At 41.6% G+C, this 18,508-nt stretch overlaps 2 protein-coding genes across 3 annotated transcripts in view; one reads left to right on the top strand and one right to left on the bottom strand.

The window, feature by feature from the left end:
* MAK16 (MAK16 homolog) overlaps nucleotides 1-3,428 on the top strand; it is a 16,990-nt gene extending 13,562 nt beyond the window's left edge. Inside the window, exons 8-10 of the mRNA XM_069075942.1 lie at nucleotides 809-934; nucleotides 1,695-1,760; nucleotides 1,987-3,428. Coding sequence (XP_068932043.1) covers nucleotides 809-934; nucleotides 1,695-1,760; nucleotides 1,987-2,163 — 369 coding nt within the window. The 3' untranslated portion in view covers nucleotides 2,164-3,428. The remainder of the gene's footprint in view (nucleotides 1-808; nucleotides 935-1,694; nucleotides 1,761-1,986) is intronic.
* On the bottom strand, nucleotides 2,933-18,508 carry TTI2 (TELO2 interacting protein 2). Of its 2 annotated transcripts, XM_069075939.1 has the most exons (7): nucleotides 17,615-18,507; nucleotides 13,317-13,503; nucleotides 8,531-8,623; nucleotides 7,144-7,331; nucleotides 6,902-7,045; nucleotides 4,282-4,444; nucleotides 2,933-3,093 (listed from the first exon to the last, which is right to left on the bottom strand). In XM_069075939.1, exons 1-7 carry the CDS (start codon nucleotides 18,208-18,210, stop codon nucleotides 2,989-2,991), a joined length of 1,476 nt encoding a protein of 491 aa, XP_068932040.1. In that variant the 5' UTR covers nucleotides 18,211-18,507; the 3' UTR covers nucleotides 2,933-2,988. The 2 variants fall into 2 exon arrangements, with proteins under 2 accessions (XP_068932040.1, XP_068932041.1); XM_069075940.1 differs by lacking the exon at nucleotides 8,531-8,623 and having other exon boundaries at nucleotides 17,615-18,508.

The following is an 18,508-nucleotide window of genomic DNA, read 5'->3' as shown; positions in this document are numbered from 1 at the left end:
CAAGTTACTTAACCCTGATTGCTTTAAAAAAAAGAAGAAAGAAAATTGGTAATCTTTAATTTTTTTGGTGAGGGCATTTGCAGGGGGGAGGGGACTGAATATGAGAAGGTAGAAGAGAATCCTGCTTTTTTTCAGTATCTTCCATAAAGGGAATTTTATGGGTGTAGCCAAAAGATTTGGAATCTGAATTGAATTGAATTGAAATCTTGGCTCATAATACTAGTTTTATGGCTGTTGGCAAGTACCTTGAATTCTTTGAATGTTAGTTCCCTAATTTGTAAAACATGTGTAACAATTGCATTACCTCCCTCACAGGGTTATTGTGAGAAAAATGAAACTGCTTTTCAAACCGTAAAACACTATAAATAGGGGTTATTTTTATTTTATTTGATATTAATTATTGCTATTTTTATTTTTCAAAATTATACCCATATTTGTTATAACTTCCACTCTTACTCCTCCCAAGAAAAAATTCTAAGCCAGTTTTGTACATTCCTCTGTACATCATACTCATCTTCATAGAAATAATTAGCCACAAGCCAACTCAACAAGTTGACCCTTAAATTCAAGCCATCCTAGCTCCTTTTTTTTTTTCCTTTTGCTTCAAAACAAGGTAGGGATATTTTAAAGAATCTGGTGTTTGACCACTGAGAGGTTGACTAATGTATAGCATGTACAAGCCTATGCCTACAAGAGCACTGGGAGGGGGGGGGGGGGGATGATTAGGTAATGTGCTTGTTAGAAAGTGAGATGCCAGGTACTTTTTTCTGTTGTGATTAAAGCCAAATCTGTATGTTGTGTTCCTCAGTATGGTGACATCTACAACTTCCCCATTCATGCCTTTGACAAGGCTTTGGAACATCAGGAGGTTGAAAGTGACATCTCAGATACTGAAGAGAAAGATGATGAGGAGGAAGAAGATGATGATGATGATGTAAATTTTGTTGATTTTTTTTTTTGTACATTTACATGACTTCTTTAGGACTAGTTCCTTATAAATAACCAGAATAACTTACATCTTCAGTCCCTTTGTCAGAAATAACTGGTTCTGATTGCTTTTCGTTCACCTGCCTTGCCTGTAACCAAGCAATTGCTGATGGATGGACGCATGATTTTTCTCAATTCATCATTGAAACTGTTACCAAGAGCCAAATGAGTTTCCTAAACTCTGCCTAAGTTTGTGGAAGGTACAGTTGCCTAGTATGTCCTCTAAGATTCTTTTAATAGAAGAGCCAGTTGAGCAAGTAGATGTTTCTGACCACATGGCATGTTTCTAAGAAAATGTTTGTTATGAACAATGTTTTATTTAAATTGACTACATAGTAACCATTTGAGAGCCTTTTCTATTGGTCAGTTAACAATGAGTGCTTTCCTACTTTGTTTACTTGAAATTCTAAGAGAATTTGTGTTAGGTGAATGGGAAAGCATTTCAGTAAGTTAACAACAGCTAGGTTTGCATACATATGCCTAAGGTGTAAACTATTTTTACCTTGTTGCATCTTCCTTTAGTTGGTAAATCCTTTTGACCCTTTGAAACACCATCCCCACCACTAGAAAGTAGCCAGATCCTGCTTTACTCTGGTAGGATTTTTTAATGAATCATTTTGAGACGTTATAAAAAAATATTTGTCATTTGTAACCAGCCCTGATCCTTCCAGTTGTGTTTTGCATCTAAAAGGGATGATCTCTTTTAGGACTTGAACAAAAGGGAATTTGTGGCAGATGATGAGGTGGAAGAGAGTGACATCAGTGATTTTGAGGTAAGTTGTATAGGTACAAAAGGGTCTGTCATGGCAGGTTGGAGAGATGGATTGTGAGGAGAGTCAGAGTAACAGGAACACTCACAAATATCTAGTTTCTAAATCATAAGCCATGATTGTGTGGCTCTCAGCTGGAGAGAGTGGGAAGGGATGAAAGGGACTTTGGTCCACCTGTGCAATGATTACATTTTGTGCCTTTTTTTGGGTCACTTTCACTCCTTACTAGGATATGGATAAATTAGAAGCTACCAGTGAAGAAGATGAGGAGAAATCCAGTGAAGAAGAAAAAGCTGTTACTGCCAAACACAAAGGCAAAGCCCCATTGAAAGGTCCTGTGAAGAGAAAGCGAGCCTATGTGGAAATAGAGTATGAGCAGGAGACAGAAACAGTGACAAGACCCTAGACTGCTTGATTGTCTTCAGACTTTTTCATTTTTCTATCTTTTAAAAGATCCTTGCTCTCCCATTTTGTGTTTAAAGGCTTTGTTTTTAAACACACTATTTGTCACCCAAATACTTATACTTTTCTTCTTTGTGAAGGGATGGAGAAAACCCTAAATTTTGATCAGGATTTTCATGGGAGAGGCAGATGTATTAAAATAACAGTTGGGCTGGAAAGGCTCACAGGTTGGTGTTAAGCTTGTGGATAGAAACATTCCAGCAGCCTTGGAATAGCATCATCATTTCCCACTTGATTTCACTCTTGTTATTCAGTTGTGTCCAACTCTTTGTGATTCATTTGGGGTTTTCTTGGCAAAGATATTAGAGTGTTTTGTCATTTCCTTCTCCATCTCCATCATTTTGCATCATCTCCTTCTCCATCATTTTGCAAATGAGGAAACTGAGGCAAACAGGGTTTAATAAGGGTCACACAGCTAGCAAATGTCTGAGACCAGATTTGAACTTGGGTCTTTCTAACTATAGGCCTGGCGTTCTATCCACTGGCTACCTAGCTGCCCTTGATTTCACTCACTTTTTGCTTAAGACTTTTTTTATTCTTCTTGGTCCCTGCTCCTATGGAGTTAAGAGGGAAAAAAGAAACAGGTCATCTTCCAGTCTCTTTTATACTGAATGGGAAATCTTTCTGCTCCTGAAACTACCTTTGTCATTCAAACTAAAGAGAAGATAGGAATCCTTTTCTTCAGGTTAATGAATGACAAAGGAAACATAACATTTTATCTTCAAAGTAAGAAAATACATATTTATTTTTTTAAAGACAGTTTGTCTGTCTATATTCCAGCTTCAGTTGTTCTTCCTGAAAGCTGTTGAACTTTTCTGATACAATCTAGTACCTTGTCATCTTCACAACTCTGAACAGCTTTGGCTAGCAGACTCTGAAACAAAACAAAAAAAGTCATGCATTGGTGTTTTCATCTACCCTGGTTTATTGATTCTCCTCTTATACAACATCTCACCTGCAGTAGGTAGAAACAACTAAATGACATTCTACTTTAGTTGTTCTCAGAGTGGTCAGGACAGATTTTGATTTAATGTGGCAGCATACCTTGGAAATTTTCTGCTGCCTTATGAACAGAAGCAACAATCATGTAAATCACTTGGAGGTTTGGCAGCTAATGTGCAAGAATTTGAACACTCAAATGATGACAAACACTATCACCAGCTTTCTGAGATTTGTGTAAGTTAATAAAGTTTAAAATAAAAATGTGTACATATTGAGTGAAACTTTGTTGAGAAGAAACCTGCAACCAACCAATGGGAACAGATCACTAGAATGTGTAACACTAATTTCAGTCTACCCAGCCCTCATAGCCTAGTGAGCTTAAACTGCTTATATGTGCCCTTAGTGGCATATATTTATTCCTTAAAGAACATTCACACTATTGAAAATTAAGGAAAATGGTATTTAAATTTTATAAATTATTATTGTTCAGAATGTCTCTGTTCCATTCTGGCCCAGGATAAATTTGCTGTTGGGAAGGTGGTCTAATCCTGACTCTGCTTTAATTTCTGGCCTAAGATACTCTTAATGTTTGTAAAAAAGGAGTCCCTAAATCCTACTGTACAGTAACTTCTACCTTCTGGCACTGACCATATTTATGAAAACTTGTAAGGGGGACAGATCTGGAGGGTACATTCAGCTTTGGTTTCAAAACAGTTTGCCAGTTTATAGATATCCACAGTTTTATTTCTAATTCTAAGTTTGACTACTTTAAAAAGCAAACAAAAGTGCTTCCATTTCCATGTCTATCCTTTTCATATAGTAACCACGTGGGTTAAGGTTCTATATAGTTCTTTTCCTTAATTCTTTGTCTGCTGCCACTATTCAAAACATTCAACTTTAGGGGAGGGGCAGGAAGAAGAGCAGCTATGATTGGGTAGTAACAGCAGGGTTACTTTCTCGAGTACTCACTGGAGTAGTGGAGACTGAAGCCCGAGCTAGACAACAGAACTTGTTATTCACAAGTGAGTTAATATCCACATCCTGAATAGCATCATGCATGTTATAATCAGTCCTAGACATCATCACCAGGGATGACATTTAGAGGCCATTTTCTACTTACCGTCACCTGCCCAGAAGAGCAGTGGTCCAAGAGAGTTAGACAGTCAGTGGCCTCCAGTAGCAGGGCTGCCTTCACAGGCTCAGGTGTTAGGCTCTGGTCCCTCGCCACATCACATACCATTTTTAGGAGGGCCTTCAGGAAGACTTCTAGTCTGCAAGGAATTCTGAGACCAGGGATATAAGAAAGCAGTTGTGACCAAACTTGTTGGTCAGAGAGTATTAAGGTTGGAATAATAATATAGCTAACATTTATTTAATGCTTACAATTTGCCTGGCACTGTGCTAAGTGCTTTACAATTATCTTATCTGAACTTCACATCAGCCTCACAAGGTAGGTGCTTTTATTATCCCTGTTGTATAGATGTGGGAACTGAGGCAATGTGACTTGCCCAGGGTCAGCCAGTAAGTATCTGAGGTTAGATCTTCCTGACTCCAGACCCAGTGCTCTACCTACTGAGCCACCTCGCTTCCTATTAACTATTTTCTATGCTTCATTTTAAAGAGAAAATGGTGAGGATTAACAGGGTAAGTGATTTGCCTAGGGTCACCTAGCTAGTTTGAGACATTGCCACCACTAGAACTCAGGTTTCTTGACTGTTCAATGTTCTTTCCATTACTGCTGTCTCATGTATATATGACCTGTATTTCCCAAAAACCTGGTCAAAGACAAATTCCCAAGAGAAAACAAACCAGCCTTTTCTGTTGGACCTGATAGCCCCCTGGCTTGGCAATGATAGATAACTGCCAAGTCTTAGTACTAGGACAGTCTGTCTACCAGATCTGGAGCTGAAAAGGGTCTTAAAGGCCCACTCTTCTAGGGGTTCTGAACCATATTTTATTTAATGTACGTCAGACCCTTCTGGCAGGGTGGTGAAGCCTGGTGACTCAATTTTTAAAAGTTCATAATTAAGGGGCAGCTAGGTGGCACAGTGAGTAAGAGCACTGGCCGGAACTGTTCCCGGTCTCCGGGCTCAGATACTTAACACCCACACAAAAAATAACTGGCCATGTAACCTTGAGCAAGTTACTTAACCCCAATTGCTTTAAAAAAAAAGTTCATAATTAAAGTTATAAATTTCAGTTAGTGAAAATAAATGTACAGTTTTTCCCAACTAAGTTCATGGAGCCCCTGAAATGCAGACCTGTAGCCCCTAGGTTAATCCAACCTTTTATATAACAACCAGACTACTCAGATTAAGTCACAAAGTAGCAGAGTCTGGATTCAAATTCGAGTCCTCCTGATACCTCTATGTTACCAGTGTTAGGGTGAGGGAAGTAATGTTTGAAAATGAAAAAATTTGTATTTCACATTTCATGGCAACATCAGTAAAAATTCATACTTTAGCTAATAACACATCCATATCCTGCACACAGGCTTGCTAATTTTTCTTAAAACAATTAGCAATACTTCTTTTCCTAAGCTTTTTCCTCAGAAACCTTAATGGGATAAGAGTCCTGGATTAGGAACTAAGTCCTAGGTTCAAATCCTCGACTACTTTTTGGTAGTGTGAGCCTAGGCAAAGTACTTGACCTTGAAGAACCTGTTTCCTTCCTCACAAAGTTGTTTTGAGGGTCAAATGAGATAATGCATGTAAACTCTGTAAACTTTAACAGTACATAGAGATTTCAGTTACTGATTCATATCCAAACTCTTGTCTGGAATGGATGATTCTCTACCAACATTTCTTCCATCCCCAAAGGGTAGCCTTTGCTCCAGCCATATTGGCCTCCCCACCTATATGCACTCCACCCTGTCTCCTGTATCCAAGATATACGCATTCCCACCTTTGTGCTTTTATTAATCCACTACTCAAGACTAGAATCCTTTTCTTTCCTCTATTTAAATCTTTTCCATCCTTCCAAGCCCAGCTCAAGATTTTGCTCCCCTGGAATCTTTCTTGACTAATGACTCCATAACTCTTCTCTCGTGTTGAATCCCTTTAGCACTAAAAAGGAATTTCGGTAAAGACCATAATCTTATTCTAGGTCTATTCTCTTACTTATTCATATCTTCATTTTTTCTTCTCCTGAGAGGGAACCTGAAGGCAAAAACACTAATATAAACAGGCTCCAATGGAGGCTGGCTGTGTGGGTCTAGTGTAGGGTCTTCTGTTCAGCTGGGCCCAGGTTAGGAATATTAGGAATATGACCTGAGTTCTACTCCCACCTCAGAGGAGACTAGCTAGCTGTTTGATTCCATGTAAGTCATTTGACCTTGCTATGCTTGTTCCCTACAAAATGAGGAAGTTGGGCTCAGTGACTTATTACGTCTCTGGCTCTAGATCTATGACCCCCTACACCCCTACTCTTGGTATGACTGGGACTTTGAAGAGAAAGGGGTGGTTAGAGAGGGGCAGCCCTTGGTGTCAAGTGAAAAGAAAGGTAGTCAGTGTCAGCATGGAAACAGGTCAATGCACTCAAATTCAGAAATCCCTTTTCTGTCTCTAACCACCTTTCTTTCCTCTCATTTTCAAACACTTAAAAGAATTCTGAACTCTTAAATAGCATATACTGAATTATTTAAGTTGTAGATACTTCTGTGTATGTTCTAAGGAGATGAAAATTAGGCTTTTCCTAGAAAAGAGAGTAAGAGAAAAAGCCCCTCTTCCTGGCTCTCATACCTTGGCCAACAATGCTGGATGGTAAGTTTAAGGGTTTCCAATATCCTTAGCCTGGCCTCCTCCTCGGGTCCATCGTAGACTTCCAGGTATCCTATAATCACTTGCTCCAGTCTTCTCAAGTGTCGAACCGTCAGGATCCCCAGCCTTAAAAAAGAGAACTAATGCTGTGAATAATCATAGTAATAATTAACATTACAACCAAGGCTATCAAAACCAGGCAGGTAGGGAGCCCAGGACCTCACCTCTGTACAAAAGCAGGCAGGTTCCTGGCATAGGTTCTTCTAAGGAGGAGGCGATACTCTGGTTCCATATGGGTCAGGATTAACTGCAGCACATCATCACAGGGACCAGTGGGTCTGGGCTCAGGGGCCTTCCACAGTAGCGGCTTCTCCAGGACAGGAAACAGGTCCAGCAGACACTCTAACACTGCCTGAAAAGTGAGAAAGAAGGGTGTCCAAAAGCATTCTTTATCCATTCCTGCCTCTTGGCACTCTGGATATTCCATAGAACATAGGAGGGCTCTAGGAATGTTGTCCTTGAGGGCTCACACTATCAGACTAAGAGAAGAGTTTCACAATGAGATCTTTCTGGCAGTTCTAGCTGAATATAACCTCTTGAAAGGATCCAAGATGGTTCTGGTTCATAAAACTCTACAGCAGAGAACTTTTCACTTCTCTACCCACTATATCATACTCCTAACATTCCTAACCTGGGCCCAGTTGAACAGAGGACCCTAAATTAGACTCACACAGTCAACCTCCAATACAGTCAAACCTAAGCCTATTTATATTGGTATTCTTGCCTCCTCTAAGAGGGGAAGAAAAAAAATGAAGATGTGATTACGTGAGAGAATAGACCTAGAATAACATGAGATTATGGTCTTTATTAGTGCTGAAGGGATTCAACAGGAGAGAACAGTTGTGGAGTGAAGATTCCAGGGGAGGTAAGTCTGAAAGGATGGAAAAGACAGATGATTCTAGCAAATCCAGGACATAAATCTAATCTTCCCTTCCCTCCTTTCCCACTCTACTTGGCATGGGAGCGCTGACCTGTTTCAGCTCTGAGCCAGTGGTTCCCCATTGCCCCACTTCTATCCCCTTGGGCAACCCTGTGACCCTAGCTCTGAGACCTCACCCACTGTCTCTTGGCCCTCCAAAACTCAAGAGATCCATCAGTCTCAGCTACCCAGGCAGCAGGGATTAGATGGGTGGGGTCACCATGTCTGGTCTAAGTAGCTGAAAAAGACAGAAGTGAGGCGGGGTGAACAAAGGGAATATTTCTTGGTCATTATCTGTTTAGTGATAAAAAACTAATTTTGTTTTAATTACATGATCACAACTCTCCAACTGCCTCCAAGAAAGAGATGAAGCAGTGCTGGATAAATGCCTGACCAGGAATCCTTTTGTAAAGAATTTGGAATGTGGTTATCTCCTTGCATTTATATATATTCACTAGCTGGCATTTTCAATGGATTTTCAGTATCAAAATGGAATAAATTTTTAGATATTCATAACCTAGAATAGAATTCAAAATATACATCATCTTCCAGTTATTTCTACTTCTCACTCATGTTATCTTTTGTTCATACTTGAAAAACCCAGATTTAGGCTTATAAGCAATTTAAGGTACCTGGATAAGATCCGGCTCTGGCATATACAGATGATTGAACAGGGCGTGGTAGAGGACTTGGGATCTGTTAAATTGGCGCAAATCAGCAGCTGGCTGCAGTGAGAAAGAGAACCCAGTTAAAGGAAACAGGGCCTGACAGGGTTATATCCAGCCTTTCAGGCACCTTTCCCATGCTGCAGTGACACTGTCAGCTGTTAATCACTCAAGGCCTGATTATTCAATCGACAATTATGAAGGCTACTTTTGATTGTCTTGTAGAGACATGGTGAATCTGAACCATAAAGTGAAGGGACCTTAGAGGTTATCTACTCCACACCCTCATTATATAGAGATGAGGAACCCGATTCCAAAGAAATGCCTTGCCTAAAGTCACAAAGCTAGTTTTTACACAGCCAGAGTTTGAGCCCAGGTCCCATGACTTCCAGTCCGTTTGGCAACGCCACACTACTGCCACCATCCTTTCAGGTCACTGTACTACGTGCCACCCATCAGGTGGGCAGGGAAATAAATTCACTTGTTTAAATTTCATCTCATAGCAAAAACACTAAGAGCTAGGAGGGGCCTAAGTGGTCATCCAGTCCACAACCCCTCATTTTACAGATGAGGAAACCGAGGCACAAAGAGGTTAACTGACTTGCCTGAGGTCACACAGCCAGTGCCTGTGGGAGGATTCAAACCCAGGTCTTCCTGAATCCCAAGTCCAGTACCCCATCTGCTGGGCCCTGCTGCTTCAACAAGTAAGAAGCCTTTGGTTGGTTAAGTCATTTAAATTCTGTGCATCTAATTTTCTTCAATACAAAATAAGAGGAATGAGCCAGATGATCTCTAAGGTCCCTTTTGGTTCTAAATGTATGACCTTTAATTATTCAAGAGAAATACCATAAAAGATATCATCATGAACTAGTGGAAATACTATTGTGCTATGAGAAATGATGAGCAGGATGATTTCAGAAAAATCTGGGAAGACTTACATGAACTGATGTAAAGGGAAGTGAGCAGAGAGGACCAGACGCTGGGGTGAGCAGAGGCCCTGACAAGGCCTGATTAATGTGGTGTCAAGTTGACCCACCAATGGCAAGGGCCATTGTCAGGCCTATCATTGCAGGGCTGGGACTGGACAGAGCTGGCTACAGAACCCACGAAATGACAGAGAGAAGCTAACCTCCTGCTGAAGACTGCCCGGCAGGCTGACAGGAAATAGCCAGCACAGCACTCTGAGAGCTAAGCCCAGCCCTGCTCGAGCCTGAGGTTTTAGCCTCAGGGAGGTCTGACCAGCCTCTGGCTGGAGGGACTTCAGATCACCAGCAGCTGTGGCGGTTTGCAAAATTATCAACCCACAGATGCTAAGGACAAAGTGAGCGGTTAGTGCAGTGTAGACTTTGGGACCTGGGAATTCGGGAGTGCGGTTGGCCTTCGTCTCCAGGGTGAGAAGAGGCTGAGCCACGGCTGTGCAGCTGCCACCACATGGCTGCTTCAGAGATCCTAGCCTGCAGATTGCAGGGGGACCAAGTGACCAGCCTGAGGGGTAATCGCTCTTGCTTTAACCTGCTTGGATCTGGATTGTGGTCTAGGATGGAGGTCCTGGGGTGCTTGACCAGTTTGCCAGAGCATGGGGAGGCTTCAGAGAAGGCACCCAACTAATAGCTCCAGCAGCTGAGAAAACCCCAGCGATTGGGACAAAACTTCCCCCTCTGGTAGCAGAGTTCTACTGTGGCAAAAAGTTCAGAAGTCAAGTAATTGAGTGGCAACATGAGCAAACAAGGGAAGCAAGGCAAACACAGTAATCCAACTTTGCACTCCTTTTTTGGGGACAAAAAGGATCAAAGCATGGAACAGGAGGAAGACAGCAAAGTCAGAACTCCTGCACCAAAAGCTTCCAAGAAAAGAATAAGCTGCTTACAGGCCACAGAGGAGCTTAAAAAGGATTTTTGAAAACCAAATAAGAGAAGTGGAGGAAAAACTGGGAAGAGAAATGAGAATGATGCAAGAAAATTATAAAATGAGAGTCAACAACCCGACTAAAGAAAATAACGCCTTAAAAAATAGACTAACTTTGATGGCAAAAGAGGCTCAAAAAGGCAATGAGGAGAAGAATGCCTTAAAAAGCTGAATTTGCCAGATGGAAAAAGAATCTCAAAAGCTCACTGAAGAGAATCATTCCTTCAGAATTAGATTGGAACAAATGGAAGCTAGTGACTTTACAAGAAATCAAGATACAGATCCAAACAAATGAAAAAATAGAAGGCAATGTGAAATATCTCATTGAAAAAACCACTAACCTGGAAAATAGATCCAGGAGAGATAATTTAAAAATTATTGGACTACCTGAAAGCCATGATCAAAAAAAGAACCTAGAAATCATCCTCCAAGAAATTCTCAAGGAAAACTGCCCTGATGTTTTTAGAACCAGAAGGCAAAACAGAGGCTGAAAGAATCCACCGATCACCCCGTGAAAAAGATCCCAAAAAGAAAACTCCTAGCCAGGTTCCGAAATTCCCTGATTAAGGAGAGAATATTACAAGCAGCCAGGAAGAAACAATTTGAATACTGTGGAAACACAATCAGGTTAACACAGGATCTGGCAGCTTCTACACTGAGGGATCAAAGGGCTTGGAATATGATATTCCAGAAGTCAAAGGAGCTGGGATTAAAACCAACCAAGAATTACCTACCCAGCAAAACTGAGTATCATGTTTCAGGGGAAAATATGGTCATTCAATGGAATAAAGGACTTTCAAGAATTCTTTTTTTTTTTTTTTTGCCTTTTGGAGGGCAATTGGGGTTAAGTAACCTGCCCAAGGTTACACAGCTAGTTTGTGTGTGTGTGTGTGTGTGTGTGTGTGTGTGTGTGTGTGTGTGTGTTAAGTGTCTGAGTCTGGAACCAAACTCAGGTCCTCCTGATTCTGCTTTATTCACTGTACCACCTAGCCGCCCCACTTTCAAGCATTCTTGATGAAAAAACCAGAGTTGATTAGAAAATTTGACATTCAGATACAAGAAGGAAGAAAAGCATGAGAAAACACTACTTGTAACTTATGAAACTTTTCTCAGTATGAGAATAGTTGAAGGGAATAGAAATGTGTGTGTGTATATGTGTGTGTGTGTGTGTGTGTATGTCTATATAGGAGGGTATATGGGCATATCAATGCATATGTGAGAATGTGTACATATATGTACAGGTATACATAGACAGAAGGTATAGGACCAGTTGAATAGGAAGGGATGATACTTAAAAAGTAAAATTAAGAGGTGAGAGAGGAATATAATGAGAGGAGAGGGGGAGAGATAGAATGGGGTAAATTATATAGAAGAGACAAGGGAAAACTGTTACAATGGAGGGGAAGAACAGGAAGGCAAAAGGGAATGAGTCAACCCTATTCTCAATGAATTTGGCTTAGGGAGGGAATCACATATACACTAAATAGGGTATCTCACCCTACAGGAGAGTAGGGGGGAAGGGGATGAAAGGTGGGATGATGGAAGGGAGGGCAGGCTGTGGGGGAGGGAAGTTGGAAGCACCCACTTTTGAAAAGGGACAGGATCAAAGTAGAGAATAAAACAAATGGGGGGTGGGATGGGATGGAGGGAAATATAATCAGTCTATCACAATATATACTCTATGGAAATATTTTGCATGGCTACCTACACATGTACAGCCTATGTTGAACTGCTTGTCTTCCCAGTAAGGGTGGGTGACAAGGGAGGTAGGGAAGGAATCTGGAATTCAAAGGTTTAAAATCAAATGTTTAAAAAATATATATTATTATTATTTTACATGTAACTGGGAAATAAGATATACAGGCACTGGGGCATAGAGATCCACCATGCCCTACTGAAAAGCCAGAGTGGGGATGGGGGAAGACATAGAAGAGAGAAGACTGGGGGAGGGGATATTCAGTGGGATAGATGTTTTGGGGTGGTGGGGAGGGGAAAAATGGGGAGAAAATTTGTAACTCAAAATCTTGTGGAAATGAATGATGTAAACTAAAAAATAATTAAATTAAATTAAAAAAAAGAAAAATTCTATCTATCCCCAGAGAAAGAATTAATAGTGTCTGAATACAGATCAAAGCATACTTTTTTTACTCCAAAAAAAAAAAAAAAAGGGAAGTGAGCAGAACCAGGAGATCACTGTGCATTGTAAAAGCAATACTGTATGATGATCAACTGTGGAAGACTTAGCCACTCTGATCAATATAATGATCCATAACAGTTTCAGAGGACCTATGAGAAAAAATGTAAACCACCCCCAAAGAGAGAACTAAGGAATTCTGAATACAGACTGAAGCACACTTTTTTCATTTTCTTTATGTTTCTTGTTTTTGTGTGTGTTTTCCTTTGCAACATGGATCATATGGAAATATATTTTGCATGACTTCACATATATAATTGATTTGCTATTACTTGCTTTCTCAAGGAGTAAGGGAAGGGAAGCATGGAGGGAGAGAATTTGGAACTCAAGAAAAAAACCAATGATAAACATTTCTAAAGATGTAATTGAGAAATATTTAACAAAATAAATAAAAAGATATTTTTTTGGAAGATATCATCATGACCAGAAAAGGAGGTGGGTTAGTGAGAATGAAACATGAGATACACACTGACACTCCCAAAGATATATGTTAAAAAGAAAGGAATACCTTCAGTGTACTGAGAACTTGTTATGGAAGATTTTCAGTACGGCCTGTATTAGCCTTGCCCAAGATGGTATTTGCCATCTGCACTAATGAAGGTAGGCCTATAGTGACGGTAGCACAAATCCGTGAAATCCTTGGCAAATGCTTACCACATTGAGCACAATGTGATGGAGGCAGTTCACACCCATGATTTTGTTCTCAGTCTGGTAGTCATCTGAGATCAGCAGGGAGGGAGGGAGGATCCTTTCCAGATGCTGACTCAGCCAGGGTCTAGTGACCTGATGTAGAGTCCATGAAAATATGTGCTTGGTGGCAGGGTTGTTCTTCCAGGATTCCCTGGAGAGGCAAAAATCGATCTTATGGTGAGAACAACCAAAGGGTTCCATGTAAAACACATTGTTCCTACTTCTGAACAAAAGGGAGATTCAAGCTGAGCATACACCTTCCTCCTACCTCTAACATGCTTTCCCTGAGTAACTCAGGTGCTCCGTGTTGGTCATGAATGAAACACTTCCTAAAGCCAATCATCCATGGCACGGGGTGTCTGCCCTGGCTGCTGCACATGTAGTAGATATGGTATATAGGGTGCTAAAGAAATCTCCATTCATTTTCCCACAGTAATGAAGGGAATAGAGTAATTAACTCTTATTTTTACATTTTTTTCCTTCCCATATTACTAAGTATTTTGTTATATACATTTAGGATCAAAGACTAAGAGTTAGAAGAGAGCTTAAGGGTTCATCTAGCCAAACCCATTTTGCGAATGAGGAAATTGAGACCAAAGTGACTTGTCTAAAGTCACAGAATTAGTAGATAGCAGAACCAGGATTTGAATTAGAGTCCTGTACCTTTAGATTGTCAGCCTTCTTCACCTTGCCTCAGTTTTAGGAAAATAAAGAAAAGTAAGAAATTTTTTTATGACTTCACCTTGAATATCTGAATTTCACTTTCACCCAGTTCTTTTTTCCCCTTAAATATATGTTTGTCTGGATATATTATAGCCTACAGTCTTTTTTTTTTTTGACAAGTAATAGATATAGCCTTAATCAATAATTCTAAAATCTAAATCTTTTAAACCCTGAAAGAATAATTTTGAAAAATATAGATTTTTATGATAGACTATGCTTTGTTTTTTAAAGGGCTACATAACAGATCTATACCAAAAGGGAGCTAATTCTAGTGCATATAAACATTAAATGGGCATAAAATAGGGGCATCTGAGTTTGTCAGAGCTTGTTAGTGTGTGGGATAAAGATACCACAGACCCTTACCCAAATAACACTCAGAGGTTTCTCCAGGTAGAAAAAGAAGCTCTTTATTCTAAAGACAAGTCTCGAGAGAGTTGGGCATCACCCATTCCAGACACGCCTGGTATAGGGAGGCACCAAACAAGAGTCTAACAAGCAATTATATACCCTAACACAAACAATTCTAGAAAAAACCCCCAAAACCCTGAAACACCCTCCCACCACCCTTCCCCTAAATCTGGACCATCAACCCATTGGTGGGATTGTATGGCCTCACAGTCTACATAAGAACCCGGAAAGTCCCTCTTACCCAATACCTCATAGCTATAATTATCCATATTTATCGGAAGGGGGCTGTCATAAAAGTTTCTTACAGGAACAAGGGAGGGGGAGAAGGGGCGAAAACAAAACTTAGGTTTTGGGGAGGTCTAGGACCTAGCTCAAGTTTGGTGACTGTCTCCTTCATTTTATGAAAATAAAATCACTCATCTAACTCATTAGTAAATCTGCCCCATCCTCATATCCAAAGACCTTTGAGGCAGGAAATGTACATAAAATCATTTTCCCCCTCAATTATTTATTTTACCTTTTAGCCTAAAAGAGAAACATACAGTCATGGCAGGTCTAATGTCCCTATAATAGTCAAATTCACATTTTTGTAGTGAAAATTCAGTAGCCTAAAGTCTTATAAATTACAATATTTCAGTGTTGATGGTGTGAGTAAACAATTACAATGACAACATGTACATTATGCCAGGGGGGACAAAATTCATGCCTCTTGTCTTATTTCTGCCCTGAAACTAGCTAAGAAAATTAATTAAAATTTTTTGATCAAATGTCTGCTATGTGAAGATAAATAAATAGCAACACAAGAGTTAAATAATCATGCAAAAATAAAAATATGAGCCTTGCCATAAGGTGATGTGATTTAGTGCTGTAGGTCATACAAACTGCATATATTATGAGTTCAGCTAACCAGTCCTCTAGACAGTGCTTCATGCCTCTAGGGAGGGGGGCACTTACTACCTCCTAAAACAATTCATTCCAATTTGGGGAAGATAACTCCAATTGTTAGGAAGCTTTCCTTGCCTCATGAGGCAATCATAGCAGAGTAGACAGAGGGCAGTACCTGGAGGCAGGGAGACCAAGTCTAGTCTTGGAAACATACTGGCTGTGAGTCTGGGCAAGTCACTTCAACCCTCAAGGCAACTCTAAAATGTGGCAAAGAAATGTCAACCCTAGAGCCACCTATATCAATGTAATCTCTTTGAAGCTTCTACCCAACACTCCTACTTCTGGTCTGTGGGCCCAGGAAGAATAAAGCTAACCCCTCTTTCATGTAGTAGCCTAGGAAAGGAATCAGGAGACCTGCAGGGCCTCTTGTCTTATTCCTGTCCTGAAACTAGCTAAGAAAATAAATTTAAAAGAACAGATAATATAACATACTTCCCTAACTTTTAGAGAAGAGATGGGGGAACTATGGGTGCGTAAAGTTGTATACACTACCCTATACAGTCACTGTATCCCTGGGATTTTTAAAACTTTTTTTTCTTTGTAACAAGAGAGATTTTAGTGGAGTGAAGGGGAGGAGATGGAGAACTATTTCAGAAGTTACTGTTATGGGACGGCTAGGTGGTGCAATAAATAGAGCACTGGCCCTGCAGTCAGGAGGACCTGAGTTCAAATCCCACCTCAGGACACTTAACACACACAAAAATAACTAGCTGTGTGACCTTATATCACTTAACCCCAATTGCCCTCCCCTGCCCCCTTCAAAAAGTAAAAAAAAAAAAAAGTTACTGTTATATAAAAACAAAAGGCATCTATACAATATTATAAATTAATAAAAAAAAAACCTAACTTCACAGAATCTCAGTTTCCACATCTGTAAAATATTAACAACCTATATTTCTTTCCCTTCCCTTTTCCCCCAGGGTTTGAATCCTGGCTCTGTCTCACACTAGCTTTCTGACCCTGGGCACTTAAACCCCATAATACGATTGTGACCCCCATGGACCACAGCATTCCAGGCCTTTCTATCCTCCACTGTCCCTCCATGTCTTTCCAGGTTTATGCTCATTGCTTCCATGACACTATCTATCCATCTCCTGCTTTCTCCTTTTCCTTTTGCCTTCAATCTTTCCCAACATCAGGGACTTTCCAATGAATTCTGTCTTCTTATTACATGGCCAAAATATTTAAGCTTCAGTATTGGACCTTCCCGTGAAGAGACTGAATTAATTTCTTTAATTATTGACTGATTTGATCTCCTTGGTGTCCAAGGGACTTTTGGAAGTCTTCTCCTGGGCCCTAATGTGAAAGCATCAGTTTTAGGGTGCTCAGCTTCCCTGACTCTCACAGCCATACATACACTGCTAGGCAAGGGGATGTCCCTGTTTCTTTGTATGCTGTCCCAGTTTGCCATAGCTTTCCTTCCAAGGAGCAAGTGTCTTCTAATTTCATGGCTTCCATCTTCATTGGCAGGATCTTTGGGCCCAAGTATATAATATCTGACACTGTTTCCATTTCTATTCCCTTAGTTTGCTGGGAGCTGATGGAATCAGTTGCCAGGATTTTAGTTTCTTTGACATTAAGCTTCAGGCCAGCTTTTTTACACCCTTCATGATCCCTATTGTGGTTTTCTTGACAAAGATACTGGAGTGATTCGCCATTTCCTCCTCTAGTTCATTTTACAGATGAGGAAACTGAAGCAGTGTTAAGTGACTTGTCCAGGGTCACAAAGCTAGTAAGTGTCTGAGACTGAATTTTAATTCTTCCTGACCCCTGCCCGGCTCTCTCCTGGGGCTCCACCCCGCCCCCCCCCTCCAGCTGCCCCTCACTAGGCTCTGTGGCAGGCCCCTGACAATTAGTGTTTCATTTGATCTTCACAACAACCCTGTGAGGTAGGTGCTATGCTTATTCCCATTTTACACATTCAGAAACTGAGACAAACAGAATTTAAAGTGACTTGTCCAGTATTTGAACCAGGTTAGCTGCCATCTAAGTTTCTAGGATGTTAAAATGAAACCAACCACAGTGAATACAGCACCAGCCCTGAAGTCAGGAGGGCCTGAGTTCAAATCCATCCTCAGACACTTAACACCTAACTAGACGTGTGACCTTGGGAAGGTCACTTAACCCCAATTGCCCTAAAAAAAAGCAAAAAAAAAAAAATGAACCAGAGGGCCTACTGTACTCACTTGTTCAGCTCTGGTTTGAGAAGACCCATCACCGCTGTGAAGCTGCCTGTCTGGCCCTCAGTTTCTCCTCGGAGGAACTCTGCCACCGACACACAGTCGGTGACTCTCAGCAGCAAAGCCAGCACCTCCTGGGCCACTTTCTGGGATGCGGGACTGGTCCACGGGTGCTCGTGGCAGTGCGTGACCGAGAAGAGGTAGATGTGCGGGGCGGCCGGGCGCAGCGCTGGCATCACCCCCGACGGACCCAGCGAGCCTTTGGCAGCCTCCATTCCCTCCAGGAGCCGAAGGAGCACAGCCCCGACGCGGGCTGCTCGCTCTGACCCGCGGGGGACCGGGGCGCCGCTGACATCCTCTCCTTTGGGTGGGGCTGCGTGGCCGCACAGAGTTCGGGTGACTTGTCCCAGCGCTTGGGGAATCCCAGGGTCCCCCCGCAAGAGCGCGGGCCAATCCGCTCCTCCTATCAGAACGTCCAGCTCCTGGACCGCGGGGTCCCGGGTCGCCCCCTCCGTGCCAGGTGCGCCCTGGCAAGCGAGCCGCTGCAGGAGGCCAGAGAAAGTCTGCCCGGGGGAGGGTTCGCGGGGGCTCTCCAGCTCCATACTGCGGGAAGCAGCCCCGCACCCAACCAGCCAGAAAATAAGGACGAAGAAACCCCACACCTAGGGTAATGGCAGGAGTACCTGCCTGCTTGCCCAGGGGTTCAAAGAAGCTCAGGTTTCCCCTAGCTCAGCCAAGGAGAGAACTCCCCCATCTTCCCTGTTCCAGGCCCGGGAAAAAGGTATAGCCCTTTCGTCCCGGCCCTGGCAGCTGCCCTTATGGGGCACCTAGGCATGGAATAACGAAAGTCGTAAAGCACCAGGACGGTTTCTTCCAGTACCGTCGCAAGGTTAAGCCACG

The sequence above is a fragment of the Petaurus breviceps genome, unplaced genomic scaffold (genome assembly GCF_028583685.1).
Source record: "Petaurus breviceps papuanus isolate PSGF00001 unplaced genomic scaffold, PetGlider_PUasm1.0 90919, whole genome shotgun sequence".
In the NCBI taxonomy this organism is placed as follows: domain Eukaryota; kingdom Metazoa; phylum Chordata; class Mammalia; order Diprotodontia; family Petauridae; genus Petaurus; species Petaurus breviceps.
The sequence above is the reverse complement of the archived record's forward strand: the minus strand, read 5'-3'. Positions and strand labels throughout refer to the sequence as shown.

Excerpts from the sequence above, each read along its gene's own strand:
- TTI2 (XM_069075939.1), bottom strand. The coding sequence starts at position 18,210 with ATGGAGCTGGAGAGCCCCCGCGAACCCTCCCCCGGGCAGACTTTCTCT. Across the intron at positions 7,332-8,530 it reads CAGAGCCGGATCTTATCCAG|GCAGTGTTAGAGTGTCTGCT; the intron begins GTACCTTAAATT and ends CTCACTTTTCAG. Across the intron at positions 4,445-6,901 it reads ATCCAGCATTGTTGGCCAAG|AATTCCTTGCAGACTAGAAG; the intron begins GTATGAGAGCCA and ends CCCTGGTCTCAG.